We start from the raw sequence: 22,733 nt of genomic DNA, 5'->3' as shown, positions 1-22,733 counted from the left end.
CGTATTTTTATTAAAAACGTGAATTTTGTGAATTTATCAAGGAAAAGTCTAAATTTGGGAATATATTTAAGTCTTCCAAAAAAAAGGTTTGCTTAGTTATTGAGACTTCAATGCCTGCCAGCGCATCCGCCCAGACAGCTCATTAAGCACACCCAAGTTTTAGCGGAACTCGTCAAAAATACTTAACATCAAAGTATAGAACGTCACAAATATTAATCATACATACATACAATAGCAACTGCTATGAATTGCTACCATATAAATTCAAGACACGCATTTGGTTGGAGACTGCGTTGGTTATGTGGTCATACGTTCAGCCAACACATTCAATGATATATTACCCGGAGCTGCTCCAATATGATGAATAGATTTTAGTGAGCCTCACAAGCCAGGTTACAAGCTGGATATCTGAATATTGGAAAATAAATAGCAATTATCTTTTTAAATTGATAAGAAAAGTGTTTGTTTACAAAATTACCTGTGCCGCTCTGCCTTTCATACCACAGTAATTTTGCATGCAACTGTGAATCAGCAAAATTCATGCTCCTTCTCATTATCAACCCTGATCACATTTTACCCCCGAGGAGTACTCAAAAAGGTTTATTACTGTATATACTGTGGTCGTGGAGCTAAAATTTAACTAATGTGTGTATGTATTTATGTATATTTTTAATGTGTTAGCTTTTTCTTGTATGCTAATAAAAAAACTTGTGTAATTGTTGTAGCCCCTGAAGACGATCTCCGGAGGAGATTGAAATATATTGGGAAATAATGTATTTTCATGTTTTAATTCCATCGACGCCCTGACCTCAAGCCGGTATTAAAAAGTATTTTTTATTTACAAAAATCTATGAGTGCTTATTTAATTACAGTATTTAAAGAAAAGGTTTTATACTATACTTCTTAGAACCAGCTCAAAACTAACCACATTTGTTCTAGCCCGGAGGTGACCTTTTTGAACTATCTAGGAACTGTTGTTATATGAGCTGTCTCGGAACTAGACAGAGTCAGCTCAGAACAAGTTCAAAAGTTCTGCAGAGGGCGACCATTGTCACTTCGTAGGACATCGCCATGTTAATAAAGACAGTTGAAATCATTGAGTTGGAATCACGGTTGCCACACACTTAAAAAAAATTGTGCAACAATTTTTTAAAAAGATTACCAAGAAGTTACCAAAAGTAGTAAAAGCTTTTTTTCTTTTGTAATAAATAATGAGCGCTACATTTGAACTTTCGAGCTCATGGGAAATTTGCCACACAACTGTTTTATTTATCTATCGATTGTCTTTGCTTGACTTCATCACTCTTTTATAATTTTTTCTCCATTAACGTACGCTGTAGAAGTTAAATGTGTCCAAAACTGTTCAAAATTACTTTAAAAACATCCACCCTTATTTTACAAGCGAAAAAACCTACTTTCATTTTCAGTAAAATTTCTGAAGTGGAACCACTTTTTTCAGCTGAGTAAGGATAAATTGTAAATATCTCGAAAACTTGTCCGCAGGAAAAAAAATTTACTCGACTTTCGGAATCAGCGAGCTATTATAAATAGTGGCAGAACAAAAATTAAAATTTGTGATCCAGTGAAATCATTGATTTATGGATGTTCACCTCTTTGGACCAATTGTATTTTTATTTGATTAAATTTAAATAGTTTTAATGAACAAATTTTTCGCATTTTCTTCCATACAACGCATGAAAAAATATGATTTTAAAAGGAAGAAAATGCGCAACACCCGCAAATTGAATAAGCAACAAAACTGCATACCCAGTAAGTTTCTAAAGTTCTGAAAAAGAGTTAAAAGTTTTTATAAAATTTTTGTTTTTTGTCACATTTTTCTGAACTGTGCACAAAGTTTTACACTTTGACTTACATTTATAGCATATGTTTTAAATCTAACTATATTTTTATATACAATTTTTCAAATAAAACTTTGTGAATCTTGTAAAAAATAAAAGTGTGCTATTTACGTTAGTGCCACTGTACACATACAATTTTTAAATCAAAATAATTTACTAAAAACTTGCACAGTTTTAAAAATAAATGCACATTCAGATACTTTATTCATGTAAAGTGTTAAATAAAAATATTTAATTTAAAAATATTCACTTAAAATATAAATAGAAAAATTAAATAAATACAAAAAAATATCAATTCAGTCTTAAAAACTATACACTATCAATATAGAATGATAATCGCAATAGGGGTGAAAGGTTTTTAAAAATTTACTTTATATAAAAAAAACATTTAGTTTCAAGTTGATGGGCGCTAAAGTTTTACTAACTACGCTGGTGGCCTGATAATTAGAAACCCGAGTTCACAAGATTATTTATTTTTTTCTTTATTTGTTTTAATTTATTTTAAGAAAAAAACCACAAAGCAAAGTTGTAGACTTGTACATGATTTATAAAAATTGGGAAAATTTCAGAAAGTCGTCAATATTTCAAGCTTTTTAATCAGAATTTCTGGAAAAAATTCGTGTGGGCTGTTTTATAACCCATTCAGTTTTGATATAAATTGTGTAACTCATTGAGTTTTGAGATTTTTTTTTTTGCTGACATTGTCAGTTTTCTACTATATAGAAGAATGTTCGAACATACTTCGTATGGAAGAAAATAAATGCACGTTTTGGCAATTTCCAAAAATTTATTTTGGACGTCGATCTGCTCCCGCTGTCTCTTCCTCTTCAATCCTCTGTGCGGGGTTTTGAGTGTAGCAGTTTTTGGAGTTTCCGGCCGCGACTCCTCCTCTATTAAGCCTTCGCACTCTACCACTTCATCTAGGAAAATAATCTCCTCACCGTCTTCCGTGGCCAATTGGAGCTCCTAATAATGAAAAAGTTGTTAATACTGAGTCAGAAATAAGTCACTTAAAACTTACCAAGTTCATTGGTACATTTCCTGCCACAGACGCATGGACCTCAATATAATTGCTCAATATAATTGCTAATGATGGCCACGACCCGCTCCTCCAGCGCTGTTAAAGGAGCTTTCTTAACGGGCTTGTTGCCGGTTAACGCCTGCTGCCTCTTCCTATCGCGCACTCGAACACTGGTTCTGCTCTTCAAATCGCGCCATACCTATGTACGTATGAAGAAAAAAGGATCATTAAAAATTAACAGGTACAATGTTCCAAATAATGAATGCATGTACACACAATAAACGATACTGTGCACAGTAACAATGCAAGGGATTGACTCCACTTCTATGTATACTTTTATAAGAAAACCGATATTCTTACGTTAAAAATTATTTTCACAAACGACAGACCTTAATAAAAGTGATTAGTTTTTCCCAATTCACCAGTTCGTATGCACAGCACCGTTTCTTGCTGGTACGTTCAAACTTAATGGGCTTATTACTTACTGTACGCCACTGTTCGGCGGACTTTTGAGCCCCTCCGATGGCATTTAGCTTGGAAGCCATCTCCTCCCACTTCTTCTCGTGCTCCATCTTCCCGTGAAGCCGATGAAACTTCCCACCGGCTGGTCCCGGGTTTTCCATGAAGAAGTCCAGCATGCCACTTAACTGCTCCATTGAAGCGCGGCTCCGCTTTTTGGCTGCTTGGCTAGTCGAGGCCATTTTGCGATAAGAGAACTGTAGTTGTTGGTTAAATTATGAAATACGATCATTTATTCCGCAATTTATTGAAATACTTACATTTTTAAGAAGAATCTGTGTAAATGATTTGTTTTTTTCCTATTCCCTTTTTGTGCTTTTCGTAGATTTTAACATTTCGGATAACAGAGGTGCCACTTTTTATCATTTTAAATAAAAAGCAAAAGTGAGCTGTTTAGTGTTGTTAATGGGTACGTTAGTGAATCGGACAATCGTTACTGCAAACAACTAAAATTGATAGTTTACTACTCGGCGAGTAACGTTGTTAAAAGTTAGTGAATCGCACCACTGGTACCTTCCCTTTATCTGTCTGTATTTTCATGTCCGCAACTGTATTTATAAAATCATTCATAAGCAAACGTCAAATATTTAAAAAATGTGAACGTCATACATACATATCTCGTTGTGGCAATGGAGACGCATGATTCAATAATAAAAGGTTTGCTCAAAAAACTGTTTTCTCGCTCCCTTTTGACAAAATCGGCTCCCTTAGCAAGGCACTGTGTGTGGGTTCGTGTCTGTGTGCAAAGCCTTTGTACAAGGCATATTAAACAAGGTAGAAGTGATTTTGACATTTCTCTCTTTTGAAGACCGACTATAATGGCAAATGATGAATAACTTTTAACCCTTTTCAAGTTGGCATTTTCTAATTTTCATTAAAAATTCAATTGAGCTTTGAGATAGTTTTGAATTGTGTGAATTTTTTTTTTCTTTCGACCACATGCATTTATAGATACATCCATATACAAAAATGAAAAGGAGCAGGAACTACGAGCGTTGCATTGTGTGGAAAGTGGTGCGATACTTTAAGGCACCTAGTTACGAAGTTAGAATACTTGGTTGCCTGAAGCCACGGAATTTCAGAACTGAGTAAGAGAATTTTGTTACAATACTATGCACACATAACCGCGTCTGGACCTAGATTTACACTTATATACATACGTATGTAGTAGAAAACATTAAATCGTTTTTTATAAGTGGGGATGTTTTTTAGAAGTAACTATTTAACTAAACGCGCAAAAACATTAGGTGAATAGAAACAAAAAAATGTTTAAAACAGTTTCATAAAACATTTATTTCATTTAATGACGTGGTTTTCTTTATGAGGTATTCTTTGAAGGTTATATTGGAGTAATCCTTAAAATTAGTATACGTACATACATGTATGTATTTATGCTGATGCATTTCCATGGTGAAATTATAAGCAGGTGAAGTAATAAAAAAGCTTTCTCGCTTTATTTTCCTGACATGCGGCTATCTTATACAAATTTTTAAAGGCAAATTTTCAAATAATATAGGGTCAAATCATTCATCTCGCTCTTATTACTAAAACTGGTATAATTTCACCGTGATGAGGTTCAATTGATGCTAATTTGTAGCAAACATAGTTTACAGCTTTTTGACATTATAACTAGCTACAAGAGAGTTCGAGCTAGCTGTTACTTCTACCCAAAATGTATTCAACAAAGTGTGATTGATTTTGACATTGCTCTCATAAGAAACAGGCTATAATGTCAAATTGAAATGAATTGTTAACCCATTTGAAAATATTTTTTTTTTTCAAATTTGAATTTGTTTAAAAAAAAAATTACACAAATATTTTTCAAGCAACAAATTTTCTTAATAAACGTTAAATTGTTGAGAGATAAACCACCGAGGAGAGCAAGTAAGTACATTTAAAGTTTGGTAATAAGTAAATATATACGTTCGACTTTTCTTAAATATTTAATGTAAGGAAACCAAAATGAAACGGAGCAAAACTTTTGAACGGTGCGCTGTATGCAATAAAAGTCAGGACACGAAAATAGAGCGATGTTTTAAACCACCTCGTTGCGAGTTAAAACGGCAGCGATGTAGTGTTGTACTACGTGATTCATCTCGTGTTTATGAAAACCACTTCAAGGAAAGTGATTTCATTTGTTGTCCGTCCGAGTCAAGCACTTTCAAACGAGCTCGTTTATACCAAACCTATTTCGCATAAAAAAAAATTTAATTTCAAAATTGTTAGAGTTAAGCTCTCATATAAAATTGGAAACAAATGTAAAATCATACTTCTATAAGTGTCGAATAATGTTTAGGATTAAAAATTTAAATATAAAAATAAAGGCACAAAAGCATAAAACTTGGGCAATTAAAAACAAGAAAATTGCTAAAACGATTTTATAAACAATTTGTTTTATTTTATTGACAAAATATATATATTCCAGGTAATGTAAGTAAAACAAAACTATAATCAAAATAAAAGCCTTGGTATGAGTTCGTTTGTTTATACTTTTTGACATTATAGTACCTTAAAAGAGAGCCGTACTGAGTTGTCAATCACACCTTGTTTAATACACCTTGCTTCTGCCTTATTAAATATGCCTTGCTTTTGTAAGGGAGCTAAGGGAGTGTCAAAACCCTAATGTCACTAATGAGCAAACCTTTAATTATTGAATCATGATGGAGACGATTGTGATTTAGCAACGGGATTTATTAAATCTTGATATGTAAATCTCTCAGCGGAGACATAGTATTATTTTTTGAAAGTGACATCCTTCGCGATATGAATTTCGATGATCTCATAAATACTTTTGTTAATAAAAAATCGCGTAAAATTTTCGCTACATTAAGAACGTTAAAAGTAAGTAAGCAGAATTGTAAATTTTTAATAAACATAATAAAACTATTATTAAATATACATATGTATAAATATTTTTTAAAGACTTTAACATTGTATAAAATTTTGAGAGTCTCCATCAAACTATTGCTCCTAGGTTCTAAAAATTCTAAATCTGGCCCTCATACATATTGGTGTTTCCATGCAGAGGTACGCGGCATTCGTACGCTTATGGAGTAACATAAATCTATCAAAAATAGAAGTTACTGAAAAACAAGATTACGGTTATGTTGAAACCCAAGGGTACTATGTTTGAGAAAAATATAAGCAGTCTCGAAGCTTTGGTGTGGAAAATATCCGTTCAAAACAAGGTGATAACGCACGCGACAAAAAAAATAAAAGTTTTAAGGCGCATATACATAAAAGCAAAAGTCTGCGAATCATGGGAGTTTCTCTTTTCTTTAAAAATTCCTAAACTAAGCTAAATAATGTACCTTTACAATCCTTCCATTTTTTAATAGAAATTATCTCTGGTTAGTTTTTATTAAAAAAAAATCATAATAACGTACGCGACAGATTTTCATACAATATTTTTACTAGTAACACATGCTAAATTAAATTTTTAATTTAATTTTTTCAGTTCTTCCAGTCCATCTCAATACGAAATTTAGAGTTATAAAGCCATTTTAATTCATTAACTTGCATTTTCGATTTACATTGTTAGGCACGGTGTACATTAGAGCGATACGATATGCGATGCGATACGATACCCGATAAGATATGAATGCGACATCGGCATGCTGAGTACGTGGGAATTGGTAGGAAGCGATGAAGTACGACAGCGACACCACTGCGACATAATATCGCATGCGCATGCAATATTATATCGCACAGGGTTTTCTGAACGAGGTGAGATTAGTATTTCGCGCCATTTTTTGCGATAAGCATTCTAGTTTCACAGGCGGAAACGTCATCCTCAATTTTTTTAGTCGAATTAATAAAAAAAACCATGTTTATGGAACTATACCGAAAAAAACTACTGTAGAACAGACATGACTAGTTTGGCATGGAGAAATATAGCATCTGTGGTCAAGGACACAGGTAAACGCACAAAAGAATATTTGTCGTGATGATTTATTTGCCTTTGTTTTCACATGTTTAAAAAGAAATTTAAAGAATCAAATAATTTTAAACCTATTTATTTTTGATTTTGAATAGCAAAAAAGATTTGGTGTTTGCTTAAATGTTAATGATTAACTATTTTGTTTGAAATATTCAAATAAATAGTAAGCAATGTACTTAGAAACAATTAAGAAATAATTATCTCATTTACAATTAAAAGAAAAAATCAGATATAATAACCAATACTAAAAAAAGGATGTGTGTATATAGGTAATTATTTTTGATTATTCGTTATAATTTTATATGTTTTTTTTCTTGAGTGTTATTTTATTATATTTAATAAGTTTTTAAATTAAATAGAGAAAGTACAAATTTGATGCTCTATTACACAATGCTACAAAAAATAATGAAGTAAAAATACTTGGTAAGTCATGTTATTTTTCAGGAAGGTTTTGCCGAGTGAAGTATGAATCGAGATACGAAATTTTTGTCACCCACCCACACAATCTTTATTTACTGTTGAAAAATCGGTTTTCCGCACTTATAAGCTTGTAACTCAGTTCACTCTATACCGAGTTTAGACCTCTCGAATGATATATGTATATTTATTTATTTACAACAATTAATTATAATACATAATACTATAATATTATAACTAATTAAAATAATGGGTACTAGTTGCATAGACCATCGACCCTATATTAAAAGTAAATTGAAGTAAGCTTAGTGTACATATATGGAAAAGAAAAATTATATTCATTATTTATACAAACGATGCTTTGCCTTATATAAGGTTGTATAAATTGGCAGATTTAAGGAAAGACGTAATAATATTAATATTCGAGGAGTTTATATCTTTAAGTAGCGAAAACGGTGCTTTTGAACTGAAGTGTTTTCGCCTGATGTTGTCCAGTGGTTTACAATCATCCAGTAGGTGTTTAACGGTTGGGGTTAGGTTAAGAGGTGTGAGTGTGATATTTTTGTGCGTCCAATTCTCATACGGGTTACCACACCGCAGTCGCGGCGATTTAAGTCGGCTGGGAAGCGGATGCTGTTTTTAGATGAGTTGATGACTTTATATGCCTGGAGGAAAGACGAGCACTCATTTGACTCCACTTCTTGGTATATCATTTTTATTTTGTTGCAGATATCTTTTTCAATGTCAGGGATAGTAGCGGCATCAGCAAGCTCGTTGCCGTGTATTCCTTTGTGGCTGGGGACCCACATTAATTTATTTTTTTATATTGTTACTGTAAATATTTTGTACTCCCGAGATGGTTGCTAGGCTGTCAGTGGCTATGACCAATTTTCCCTTATTGGACTGCGCGTATTTTGCCGCTTCAAATACTGCGACTGCTTCAGCTGAAATCACTGAGTAGTAGGATGGAAGTATGCCATCCGTATATAACCATTGCCAATTGTTCGCGTTGAGTTCAGCTGCCTCTTTCGCGAACATTTTTTTGTAAATTGCAGAATTGGTGGTTGGTTTGCTATAATTCTGGAGTACCGTGTTGATTGATGAACGCTTTAGCAGCCAGGGAGCTGTTGAGCTTATTCTATTTCGCGAGCTCGTAGCAATCTCGTATTGCTTGCAGAGAGAGATACCTCTGCGTAGGGTGGATGTCACCTTAAACGTTCGTACGCTCTTAGCTGCTTTATTTAGGTCATTTTGAAGAATGGTGTTGGTTGTGCACAAACGTTTTGGTATAAGTTTGAGCTTTGTAGAACTCTTTCGGAGATTGATGGCAGTCCTGCTTCAGCTAGTATACATTTGATGGGGCTGGTTGGGAAGGCATTTATACTCCGCCGGGCAGCTGTATGATATGGGGATTGAAGAAGTCGGATGTTTGACTTTGCATACCATCCGTATATCGGTAACCCGTAATCGATCTTGGACAGCATAAGAGCCTTAGTCACTTGTGTTAATATTGTTGGGTGAACCATAGAGCGCCTCGAACTTTGGAATCTAATTATGTTGAGGCGTTTGTTTAGACTATCTCGCATGTACTTACAATGGTACTTAAATGTAAACCTTTTATCAAAGATTATACCTAGTATTTTAAGTTTGTCAGTGAGTTCAATAGTACAATTGTCATATATTAATGGAGGATAATTGTAATAGTGTTTTTTACAAATATGTAAGAGTTTACATTTATTAATCGCTAAAGCTGCTCCTGAAAATTTGCCCCATTCTTTGATATCACATAGTATTTTTAAATATGTATTGTTTAAGGTTACTGTATCATTTATCTTGCTAAAGAGCAAAGCATCGTCTGCATAAATAGACAGTTTAATATTTTTGTGTTTAAGAAACACATTATTTAATCGTTGAAATGCGATCATAAATAATACCATTGATAGTGGGGATCCCTGTGGGATGCCATTGTATAAGGTATACAAATCTGACAACGTGTTCTTTACTCTAACGCGAAAGGAACGTCCGGTCATGAAAGCCTTTGCTAAATTGAAAGTCTTTGGACCTGCACCCCAGCTGGCGAGTTGTTCAAGTACAGCATGCACCCCCACGCGATCATAAGCTCTTTCAAAATCAGTAGCCAAAATGGTTACATGATTTTTAGCTGAAAGAGCGTTAGACACGTAATGTTGAAGATGCAACAGAGAATCCATGGTACAATGTTTTGGCTTGAAAGCTGTTTGATTTGGGCTGATCAATTTATTTTTCGTCATGTACCATAGTAGTCGTTTTGCGATCATTTTCTCAGCGACTTTGCTTAGACATGAGGGTGGTGATATCGGCCGGAAACTGTTTACTTCATTTTAGGGATGTTGCGAATGCGGATGTCAAATATTTTTAAGAAATAATTTTGGTGAGTGCATTAGGTGATCTAGGTAAATAAAAAATGGAAAAGTTAGTAATTTTTTATAGTGTTTTTTTTGGAACATTGTATTTAAGAAAGAGTAATTTTGCTGCCTTTTCCGGTTACAGCCCGTTTCCTAACGGGTCGTAAATCAAACCTGTGCACTAAGTAACTACTCGCTCGAGGCGTCAAACTTGAAACTTGACAAAATTTTAAATTTTTTTCGATTGACGCTGCACCAGTTGAGAGGACTTCAGTTATATTTCCTTTTTTGTTGCGGCGCAATAATTCCTTTTTGACAATTGCATCGGGGCTGCAAGTGTCGGACGTGTCCTCCTGACTTTCATGGCAAGATCGTTGTTTAAACACCGTTGTGTTCCAATTTGGAAAACCAATTCTTTTGTTTGTTTCAGAATATGGAGAACCTGTTACGTCATCAGCGTTTTTCGATTTGAGTTTTTGTAATTCATTTATAATCCTGTCTTCTGTGACTGGTTTGAAAAATGTGTGCTTATAGCGACGTTGTGAATAGGTGTATATGGCAAATAAATTGTTATTTTCTAGGGATGAAAATTTCGAGGAAAATTCTGTTTTGAAAGTCATGGCTGCCCGCCATGTTAAAAAGGTGCCCCGCATTTTATAATAAATTGAATTATTGGAATTACGGCCAGTAATGATTAGCTTGTATATAGTTTTTTTTTATTAGTTAGTTGAGCTCGGCTTTTCCTAGTTGCAGGCAGTCACAATTAATTACTCACCGCTGTCGGTACCATAAGCCATCAAAACCGTTTTGTTATTCCATTCCATGCGCTCAATGTGCTTTGATATATTTTTTGAGGCGAATGAACACAAATTTTGAACATATCGTTAATACTATTTTAAAAGGGCGTATTTCACATTGTCGCTGAAATACAAACCACAACTAACTAAATTTCGGCCGATTTAGGTGGGCAAAATTATTTTTATGTAAATTTTATTTCAAAATGTTTAGAAAAGACGTGTTACGATGTCTAAAATTGTAAATGTTTAAAATCAAGTAAATATAGGTGGAGGACGTACAATTATTCCTCCAAAGCAACGAAAATAAAGTTGGTTAAAGTTTGAAACCGATAGACTGCCGTGGTCCGATTGTAGAAAAACTCATACCTACATACGTGTTCGTCTCGGCGATGTTTATATATAGGTTAGTACATGCAAGAGTTGCTACCTGGTAAAAACTTAAATATTGAATTACTACAATATGGGTATCAATTGAAATGGTTTTGAAAGGCTTCATTTCTAAACTGTGGCAGGGTTACCACCTGTTTAAAAATGAAATTCAACTTTAACTAAGGGAATAAGAGACAAATTATTATTTTTTTATAATGTTGCGCAAAAATTTGCTTTTATTGTTAAAATGTGTATGGACTTCCTGGAGATATATGTTACAAAGAAAATGATGGAAATAACCAATTTTATCTTGTAATGCAATGGATAATAAATGTGTAGTTGAATTCTAAAACAAAATTTTTGTAAAAAACTATTTTATGATGATGATGAGTGCCAAGATTCTTCATCGGACCCTTCTTCCTCTTCTGAAGACTCTCCAGACTTCGTGTCATTGGTTCAGCTGGAAGCAACATATCGATTTCTTCCTTTGAAAGGGGTTTGGTTGCTTTTTTTTGCTTTGGCGTGCAACTACTAATGAGTGGATCAGAGCTTAGGTGTAACCTGTTCAACACGAATAGATCGCGGCTGTTGCATACCTTTGGGAATTGAAAATGTTCCTTGTAGCCATGTTACGTTACTTTAAAAAAAAAAACTCCTTCTTTTACACGGGCTTTTATCCACCTTTGTATAAACTGTGCTTTTAGTTGTGAAAATTTGTGCTTTATATCTCTTATTTGTTCATCGGAGAAGGTGTCAGATGATAATACATCATTTTAAAAAAACTTTATTTTGTTCTCAAAATTCATAGAATTTTGTCGATGCTTCTTATCAAATAAATATTTTCGAGTTACTACTCTATAGCAGGAACCAGTTGGTGACTCTAAAGCAAATAAAATACTTAAAAATGACAAAATATGTATGGAAACGAATTTTTTTTAGATCTATCTTAATTATTGGTCATAAAAAGCTCATCAGTAGCTTTTGGACGTTAATTTTTGTGCGGTATACTATCAAAGCTCCATTTTATAGAACGCACTAGTAATGTAACGTGAAAATGCGTGGAAGTACATACAACTAAAAGCTTGCAGTTTACAAAGTAATGAAAAAATAATCACTAAAAAATATAATATTTCCGATTACTGATATTATTACTTACATTAAATTTTGCTAAATCGAAACTATTTAAAATAAATGTAGATTTACCTGTGTCTTCAGACTTCATAACAATTTTTAATTGTACAATGACCACAATAATAATTATCAGTGTTGAACGCAACTGTTTCACATTGAATGTCGTAAAATAAAACGTGCACTATCACAAACTGACAAGTTCCGACTGAGATACTCCGTCAAAGCGGCGTCATAAGTTCGGAGTAGGGGTTGCCTATTGTTCCGCAACTATTCAACTGTGGCAGGTAGTATTTTTTTGTTCCTACGATAAGTTTAAAAAATAGACTTATGACCGTCTACATCGGTCAAATACCCCTATGTGCGATGTGGGGACTTATGATTCGATGAAATGCATCATAACACTGTGAGACAAATGGTAGGGGTCAGTGATCGGGAAGGGTTCAAACTACCGGGGAAAGTTATATCGGTAAAAAAGAAGTTATACGTGTCCCGGCGTTTCGCTGGGTCACGTCTAGGAATCTAGATATATATATAACTATCACATAGGGGAAATTGTCACCTTTGGTGGTCTTTTTTTGACATAACTCGAGAGCCACTAGTCCGATTTTGCTCAAACAAATTAAAAAAAAATTAAAAATTACAATTCCTTTAATCTGTTCATATAACGTTTTTCTATATAATCAACAGTTTTAAAAAAATTTAATATTTTATGCAAAAAATATATTTTTTCTTCATAAATTTATTTTTAATTTTTTAATTTTTTTAAATTTAATTGAGCAAAATCGGACAAGTGGTTCTCGAGTTATGTCAAAAAAAGACCACCAAAGGTGACAATTTCCCCTATATGATAGTTATATATACATCTCGATTCCTAGACGTGACCCAGCGAAACGCCGGGACACGTATAACTTGTTTTTGACCGATATAACATTTCCCGTTGGTTTCATCCCATCCCGATTTTGACTGTCGCATAGTGTAATCAATCAAAAAGTGAATTTTGGATTTTTAGGTAGTTAAGCCCTTTCCATACTATACTAACGATATATTGCATACCTCAATAGATATAAAATTCACCTTGAATTAATTCTTATTTAATTTGTGAGCTGGCTGTCAACTTATTTAGTACATATCATTTCATCTTTATTCCGATGCGTGCTAATTTTGACAATTTACACAAAATTAAAATAAATGTTTTTGTTTCTGAGCTGAAAGACTAATCAAACAAAACACCTCTTTGGGGCAAAATTTTCGAGTGACGAAAGCTGAACTAGAAACACAAAATCTATGATATCAATTTCGTGACGAAAATTATACGTATTTTTTAACTACCTTTGAAACGTAGGGAAAATCTTTTTAATTCATACGAATCGTTGCAAAAGTTCTGTGTTTATTTTGTGTTTCTAGCAGTAGATGGAATTTCGCAACGTTCCGAATAAATAAAAAAAGATTTTCCGTACGTTTCAAAGGCAGTTAAAAAATGCGTATAATGATCATATCCTTTGTATTCGAAAAAAAAAATTAAAATTATGAGAAATGATAAAAACTTATCAACTTGGTACCAACTTTGGATACAATAAACAACTGTATTCGTCTGATTGTCTTGTAGTTTATTTTTGTTAAGATTTCTACTGGGTGTGGGGCGCACACATGTGCTTTTTTTTAAGAAGTTTTACTTCTATCACGTGTACGGTGTTGCACTCGTGCTATTAAACTAATGATTTTTTCTCAAGTAGTTTTGCTCAGTGGCAATTTGTACATTTTATGTAAGTATTAGCGGCACAGTGGGTGAACTAAATGCATTCATTCATACATATTTATGTACAACTGTAGGTAATATTGTACGCGTCTTCCCAGGTAGGTTAAGGGCCGGTTGTTCAATGTCTGACTAGCATTAATCGGAGGTAGAAGCTCCGGTTAAATACAAAATGGCCACTTTTTTCGGAGAACCGGGTATGTTATTTTTATATCTTATAGTAAACAAATTAGACGAAAATTTAAATTTTTAACCATTTGACACTTTTTGGAGCGACATTTTTTCAATTTGAATCTTAATATCTCCACAACAAGAGTTTTCCCAGATATAGGCTATATACCAGATGAAAGCTAAGGTTTTGGGCTAGACTTGTTGGAACTTAGAATATGCCCGAAATCTCTATTTTCAGCAGTCCGATTTTTAGTTTTCAGGCGATAACGTTATGACATATTTATATTTTATAAACGCAAAAGACGTTAGGTAGCTTGTTTTAAGACCCTTCTACTGATATCGGCATCAATGACATGGACTGAGTAGTGCGGCCTCAGTGGTAGTTTAAAAAATTGCCTTTTTTCGAAATTCAGGCCGCAGCCACGCCCACAAAGGCATACGAATCAAAACATAATGGAACAAAACATTCTTAGTTTTTTTTGTACTTTAATTCGTGAAAGTTTGAAAGAAATTCAATTAAGGTACGTACAGACGCCAGATACATACCAATGCATCTCGTAGTGGAGACAGAAACCAAAACAAATTGACCCTATATCTTTCCAACTAGTAGCCGGAACTTAATACATAAGGTATCGTTTGAAAGGTATTGGCCTATAGAATAACACTAAATAACCACTAGACTGGCAAAACCAAAAAACTTTTTTTGTTTCGCAACACTTTAGCCTAATTTTTAAGAATCCGGTTAATCGTTTATGAAGCTTGAATATATTTTCTGGACACACTCTGCAAGACCTTTCCAACGATATCTCAAACATGATTGGACGTCTGGATAAAAACTTCCAAATCTCGTGTATATATAAGCGAGTCATTTCAGCATGCTACTGTGGATGCTTTCGTCACTCGCGCGCACTGCCGTGCGCTGTGATAAAAGGGGACACGGAACTTAGGCATACTAAGTTTTATGAGAAAATTAATAATTACACTTTTCAAAGAGCATCTCCACAGGCAAAAAGTGCGGGCTACAATTTTTTGTTTGCCGGATATACGTTTTATCAGTGCACTTGCACAATATTCGCATTCGCAAAAGCTCCGCATCGATTATTGCGAATGCGAATGTTAAAATTTATGCGGAAGTTCCGCGGTTGCGAATGCGAATGCGAATATTCGCAACAACCCTGCTTCATGTGAGGGTTTGTTGGGTTTCAGTATAGGGACTACGATTCCCGATCGCCAGCTGTGGGGGTAACTGCCTTTGTTTAACATAAGGTTATACATCTCATGAAGTTTAACTTTCGCACCTTGTGGCAAATTTTTTAGCATTGGGTAGGAAATGCGATCATACCCAAGCGTTTTACCTTTTGCACTGTGAAAGGCTAATTCAAGTTCTGTGAAAGAAAAGTCATATTCGAGGTGCTTCCCAGATAACGTTAATCTGCTGGGATTATATCTCTGCGTGAGTATTTTGTTTTTATTTCCAACATATTCTTTGCAGAAATTTTGGAGTACTGAAACCAATGTCTGCCAAAGGCATTCCCTATGTCGGAAGTGGTGGTAAAGACTTTTTGGTCTTTTTCCAGTGCTACTATAGTGTGTGATGGGATACCGATTATAGATTTTATGTCATGCCAGACTTTTTTATGCTAGACGTAGGTGATATTTTGGACGAAAATTCTTCAAAGGAAGCACGTTTGGCAGTCTTTGCTGCTTTTTTAAAAATGGTATTGGCTTTCTTATATGAAATTAAGTTAGGTATGGTCCCAGTTTTTTTATAAATACTCCAGCAAGTTTGTTTATCTTATGTCTGGCGGCAAGGTTTTGTTTGAAGGATTGATAGATTTGCAACAGTTTTAATGGCTTTGGTAATCCTTGCCGCAAGAAGGTTAACATCAGACGTGGTTGCGAAAATGAAACGCTCAATGCAGTTCGCCTTGTACATGTCCCAATCAGCTTGGTCAGTTTTAAATTTCACCGATATTGGTACGTTTTTCAGTTTTAAATTGAGTCTGAAAGGTAGTGGCTATCGGGAAGTGATCGCTACCATGAAGATCTTTCGATATTTTCCATTCACAGTTTGGTATGAGACTGGGTGTGACTAAAGTCAAATCAATATGGGTACAAGAACTATGTGTGGATAAGTTCGTGGGTGAACCATTATTTAGTACAGCAAGATCGGCTGAGAGGATGACATCCTCTAGTATTTGGCCCCTGGAGTTGACATCGTGCGAGCGCCAGGAGTTGAATCGCCAATATAATTGGCGTACTTATTGGTGTCAAAATTTTAAGCATTTCTCTGGATGAGAACCTTTGTTGCGGCGGTATATAGCTGTTGAGTACAGTCACTTTAGGGTTAAGGCGTACCTCAATCCCCAGTGTGCATATGGTAGAGTTAATATTTAAAACTTTATGTGGAATATGTTTTTCGATAAGGATACCAATACCTTGTTTTGCACTTAGGTTCGTATCTAGGTTACAAAAATACCCAGTGAAGTTGTTCGGGTAGAAGATATTATGTGTATTGAATGGAAGGTGTGTTTCTTGTATACATATTACGTCGGGATTTTGTTCTTTTATAATTAGTAGTAGTTCGTGGTAATTATTGTTGTAGCCGTTCATAATATATTGCAGTATAGAAATAAGAGAGGTAAGAGAATTCACCATTGGAGAATACCGAAGAAGAAGATGCGCAATCATTGTTATTAAGTTCTTCTGTAAGAGAGATTGATAGTGGTGGGTTAAGAGAGGCGAGGTGTGTATTGTTATGTTCACTGTGATCGTTGGTTTGCGATGTTATTGATATTGAGTGTGGTGGATGTTATTGTGGTGGAAAGAGAACTGATAAATTCATCTACGATGTTTTGCTGCGTAACAGGTGTTTTTTGTTGAGCGAAGTTTTGAGAATTTGGTATGTTCGGTGTTATTGAGAGGGGAAAAGTTGGATTATTAGTTGTTGTAGGTACTAGTTTAGTTTTGTTTTGTGTATTTGCTTGGCTTTGAGTTTGGTGTTTTTGTGGGCCAGCTGCAATAAAAGAGTAGCTGGCGGTATCAATGGGCTTTGGTGCATTTGCTCTAAAGATTGCTTTTGCTTCACGCAAAGTACATTTTTTTTTTTTGTTGTATTGATTTGTAGGATTTCTTTCTGCTGTACAAATTTTGGACATTGCCTTGATGAGGCGGGGTGCTCTTCTGAGCAGTTGACACATTTAGTTTGTGTGCAGACGTCGGGGTCTTAGGGAAGGCGACCACAATTGACGCATGTGGGATTGTTTCTACAATGTTTTGCAGTGTGCTCTAAATATTGACATGATTTGCATCTCATTGGATTTGGAAAATATGGTCGAATTTTTGCAGAATACCACGAAATGTCAATTTTTTCTGACAAATTAAAGAGTTCAAAAGTTAAGAGGACTACTCCGCTTGGATTGGGGATTCCATCGTTCATTTTCATGAATTTATACACACCTGCCACTTTTTGAGAGCTTAGTTCCTTAATAATTTCCTCTTCTGGTATGTTGATGAGGCAAGGCGCATATACGGTACCTTTTACAAAGTTCAATGATTGGTGAAGTTTGCAAGCGATTTCACAAATACCAGTCAGGGAATTTGTTTTAAGAAATTTATCAGCGTCCTTATGTGAGTCCACCAGAACGAGTAGGTTGCCGTCTTTTGTGGGTGTAATTTTTAAAATGTTTTTTTGAAATGAGGTGTAGGCCTCCGTTCACCGCAAAGCAGGAAAAATCTGTAATTTTCTTTTCACAATTTCTTTATGTCACTACGATGTATTTGGGTGTTTTAGTTGTTGGAGTGGGTAGGTCGGGGAAGGATAAATCCAGTCTTTGTGGTTTTTTTCGTCTTTTTGCTTGGGGACTTTCGGAAAGCGCCGCAAACCGATTATCCCCAAACGGGGAGGCCCCGGAGGGCATTTTGGATGTTTTTGTACTTAATTGGTATTTTATTAATTAAGACAATAGACACTTAAAATTGTAAATTGCACTTGGCATGACGAATAACACGTGCGTTGCTTTGGAGTTTGACTTTGAAATGACACTTATACTAAGAATTTGCGCTTGCGATCAAAGCCGAGAGGGAAGCTACCCTGCAGGAAATTTAATTAGTTGGAAAGTAATTTATAAACTACTTTATTTTCAATGATAACTAATTGAAATTCTCACTATTTTACTTGCAACGAACTCATTTATTTAACATGGCGATGTCCTAGGAAGCAGTCAATTGCCTTTTCCTGCATGTATTTTCAACCACTTTAAAATGAATTCGGCTTAAACAACTTTAAAGTCAGTATGTTTCGTTTGAATACGCTTGCGTTCTGGACTTCACAGATGCTTTTTCATAACTAAGAAAACCCGAAAATAAAAATTTAAAATTAAATGAGATTTGAACATGGACATTCTTGGCTACGACCAATTGTAGCAAACATCTTTGCACGCTCACCTACAGCCAGACATGTAAATGTGCTTTCAAATGTTCAGTTTGAATTGTGTGCAAGCAGCAAGTCGACTGTCCGACTCTGCATTTAATTTCAACTACTTTAAAATGAGTTTGGTTTACACAGCTTAAAAGTCAGTATGTTTCTTTTGAATACGCTGGCGTTCTGGACTTCACAGATGATTTTTCATGCTTCCAAGACACAAACTGTTTTTTTGAGCAAAAGAGTATAAAAATTCGAAACATTTACTCATTGCATTTGTCTTAAAGTAGTCTTTCAATTAGTTGATTTAAAAAAATAATCACTTGTTTCCGTCAGGGTCCCGACCAGTGTTGCCGCGCTGTCTCAAGAAATTGTATCCCTGACCAAGCCAAAAATGTATCCAAATGTATCAAGTTTTCTTTTTTTACATATTCATCTCATAATGTGTAAGAAAACCAAACATTTTCATGAAAAATACATAATTTAACCCATCCTAAGGACTTGGAATACATGTGCATAAAATCAAACATTTGTAATTTCAATTTATAAAGTACATTTTTTGTGCATAAATATTTTGCAAAGTAAATATAATAAATAGCAAGTACACTCTAAAAAGAGCATGTAAAACTACTACTGAAAAGTATCTATTTTTCAGCAAGAATCTGTATAAATATACGTATAGGATGTTCAGTATTTGATTTTGAACTTGAGATCTTTAAAATATACACATAAATACAAATATATAGAATGTTTAAAATTGCAAAAATTTTCAAACTACAAATACATTTCCTACTAATAATAAACATTACTTTATTTTAAACATTTTATGTGTAAAAGTAAACAGGCAATGATTAATTTTATTACACGGCGTGCAAATTTGCACACTAAAAGAGGAAACTGGTTACCTCTCTCAATATGCGCAAATAAACAAAAAATTTTTAGAGTGTATTTAAAGTCTTTTCAGTAAAATTCATAAAAGTTTCCTTAAACAAATCAAATTTAGTTTTTTAAACTACATTGAAATCTTCTTTTTTTTATATTAACAAATGAAAATATGTGATATGAAGGAGATTACTACAGAAAGATTATAATTTACCTTATATATATCGTCGTTTAAAGTACAAAACCGCGTATCGTCATTCTGCAAAACCGCGTAACTGTCATTTGCTGCCAAATATTGGATTTGCTCACACAAGCTCTTGGCTCAATCCTTATCCATTCGTCCTGAAATATACTAGCCAGAAATGCGATTGCTTTATAAAAAAGAGAACCATTTTGAAATAGTGTTTTTACTCTCTAGAAAATAATTTTTGCAACGTCACATACGAGGTTTTGCATTATCTTGATACGCGGTTTTGCATTTTGTTGATACGCGGTTTTGTACTTTAAACGACGATATGTTTATTAAGATCTTGCTTAAAGCATCCTTTTAGCTAATTAAAGCAATTGCGCTTATACCTATTTTGGTAAGATCTCTTCATAAGTTCATTGCTTCGTTCACAAAAAATAAAATGCTTTAATTTGACGCTTAAGTAGCGATTCTTTATACGTTTATAAAACGTAATGCTTTCTACCATCTTTCATGAAAATCGATTTTTGAACGAAAAAAAACTTTAGAGCAAATATAAAATTTTGGCCTATTTAAAAAAGTATCCACATTTATACTGACCGGAAAAAATAAGTATCCCGCAAAAATTCGTCTAAAAATGTATCCAATTGGATCTATTTAGATCCAAACGGCATCCCTGCTACCGACGTCTGCTCACGATGAGTATTAGTCGATTACTGTATATGCATATAGACTTTTAGAAAACTTAAGAGATCTGTGTGTATTTTCTGTGTTAATTTTTTTTGGTATTTTTTAAAATTTGGCAAAGTTTTCACGCACTATTTTATAAAGCAACTATACTACTCCTGAATTGATGCAAAGTTAACATTTAATATATAGTGATTTTTACTTTAAAAAATCAGAGGAAAGCTAATCAACCTTTCATGAGAAAAAGAAAATTTTTGGATATATAACTCAAAAACGTTTGCTTACCTTTTGTTTTTAATTCAGGTTTCACCGATTTCTCCTCGCAGTGAACGCGATATTCTGAAATAAATCATGAAAATTTGAATATCTCATTTTTTTTTTTGTAAAAATAAAAATCAGTTTTACTCGATATTAAACATACTTTTCTCTTAAATTTTTTAAAAGTTATTAGATATAAACATAGACCCATCATTCGAAAGGTCTAAACTCGGTTGAGAAGGAACTCATTTAACTTATTTACAAGCTTTTAAGGGCACAAAAGTTTGTGTAGCTATCACAAAATGGTATCGCGTGTCGCATCGCTCTAATGTGCACTGCGCGCATTTCATATCGCATCGCGCATCGTATCGCATATCGTATCGCTCTAATGTGCACCGTGCCTTATGGAAACACTCAGATATGTACTTAGCAATACAAGAACGTTGTATGTATTTATACATACTTTTAAGCCCCTCTGTTCTCATATATTACAGACTCTCCTTCTAGGATTACGGTATGATGATTTGTCGTGGGACTTTGCCAAACCAAGTGTTACTAACGATCCTGACTGCCAGACTTGTATTTTTATTCAAGTAAGTACTTTCCTTTTCGTAGATTTATTGAATATATTCGACATTTCATATGGCTGGTACTAGGTAAAATGCGACTGATTAACTCCTCTTTCATATTTTTCATTTTGCATTTATTCTACTTTCTTTGCAAAGCTTCTTATTTGGTAGCATTAGCAGAGTATACAAATGTGATAATCAGAATATTTTTTTTTAAATCAAAACCAATCCTTTTTGTTTATATGTATTTCAATGAATTCATATGGAAATAATGCTAAATATAACTTAGTAGTTTTTAATTGTTTGCTTGTGGTTTTAGCAACTTTGAGAAAAAAAAAATTAATAAATAATATAAAAAAACCTTTTTTATATACCACGCTCTTATAAATGGACTTAAAAGTAGATATATGTAATAATGTGTAATTCTCAGTCCCATAGAATTTGTTTTGATAACTTTTAATCTTGAAATTTTAGCAAAAGTCATTATAAACAATTTATGAGAATGAAAATGAAAACCGTGGGGCGCATGCAATACAAAGCATTATATTTAATTGACAATAGTAAAACTACATAACATAGACCTAAAATTTCTACAGAGAAAGTACAAATTAGAGATCGTTTTTAAGCGGTCGTTATTCATATATCCACATACATACATACATACATACATATATTACCCTTCATATCAGTTCTGGTCTATTACATGCGCCCCACGCTTTTCATTTTCAATCTCATAAATTGTTTATAATGACTTTTCCTAAAATTGCAAAATCAAAAGTTATCAAAACAAATTCTATGGGACTGACAATTATTATTTTCTACTTTTTAGTCCATTTATGAAAGCTTTGTATATTAAAAAGTTTTTTTTACATTATTTATTTTCTACTTTTTATTCTTGTCTGTATAAAATTTAGCAATAGATATTGAAATCTTCTTCTTCTTCTTTTTTGGCGCTGTAACTGCCTAAGCGATTTTGGCTGAGTTCAGCAAAGCACGCCAGTCGTTTCTCCTCTGTGCCAACTGACGCCAATTGGAAACGCCAAGTGAAGCCAAGTCCTTCTCCACCTGATCTTTCCATCGCAGTGGGGGCCTCCCTCTTCCTCTGCTACCACCAGCGGGTTCCGAGTTGAATACTTTCAGAGCTGGAGCGTCGGTGTCCATTCGAACGACATGACCAAGCCAGCGGAGCCGCTGTATTTTAATTCGCTGCACTATGTCCATATCGTTGTAAAGCTCATACAGCTCATTGTTCCATCGTCTGCGGTACTCGCCGTCGCCAACGCGTAACGGACCGTAAATCTTCCGCAAAATCTTTCTCTCAAACACCCCAAGAGCCGCCTCATCGGATGTTGTCATTGTCCATGCT

At 34.1% G+C, this 22,733-nt stretch overlaps 1 protein-coding gene across 1 annotated transcript in view; it reads left to right on the top strand.

Annotated features, from left to right (window-relative positions):
- LOC118735135 (FERM domain-containing protein 8) overlaps positions 1-22,733 on the top strand; it is a 305,492-nt gene that overhangs the window by 266,574 nt on the left and 16,185 nt on the right. The window contains exon 5 of the mRNA XM_036464758.1: positions 21,293-21,391. Within this exon, the coding sequence (XP_036320651.1) occupies positions 21,293-21,391 (99 nt within the window). The remainder of the gene's footprint in view (positions 1-21,292; positions 21,392-22,733) is intronic.

Source organism: Rhagoletis pomonella, unplaced genomic scaffold (assembly GCF_013731165.1).
Source record: "Rhagoletis pomonella isolate Grant_MI unplaced genomic scaffold, Rhpom_1.0 Rhpom_scaffold_00001, whole genome shotgun sequence".
Lineage (NCBI taxonomy): Eukaryota > Metazoa > Arthropoda > Insecta > Diptera > Tephritidae > Rhagoletis > Rhagoletis pomonella.
This window is presented reverse-complemented; position numbering and strand designations above follow the sequence as displayed.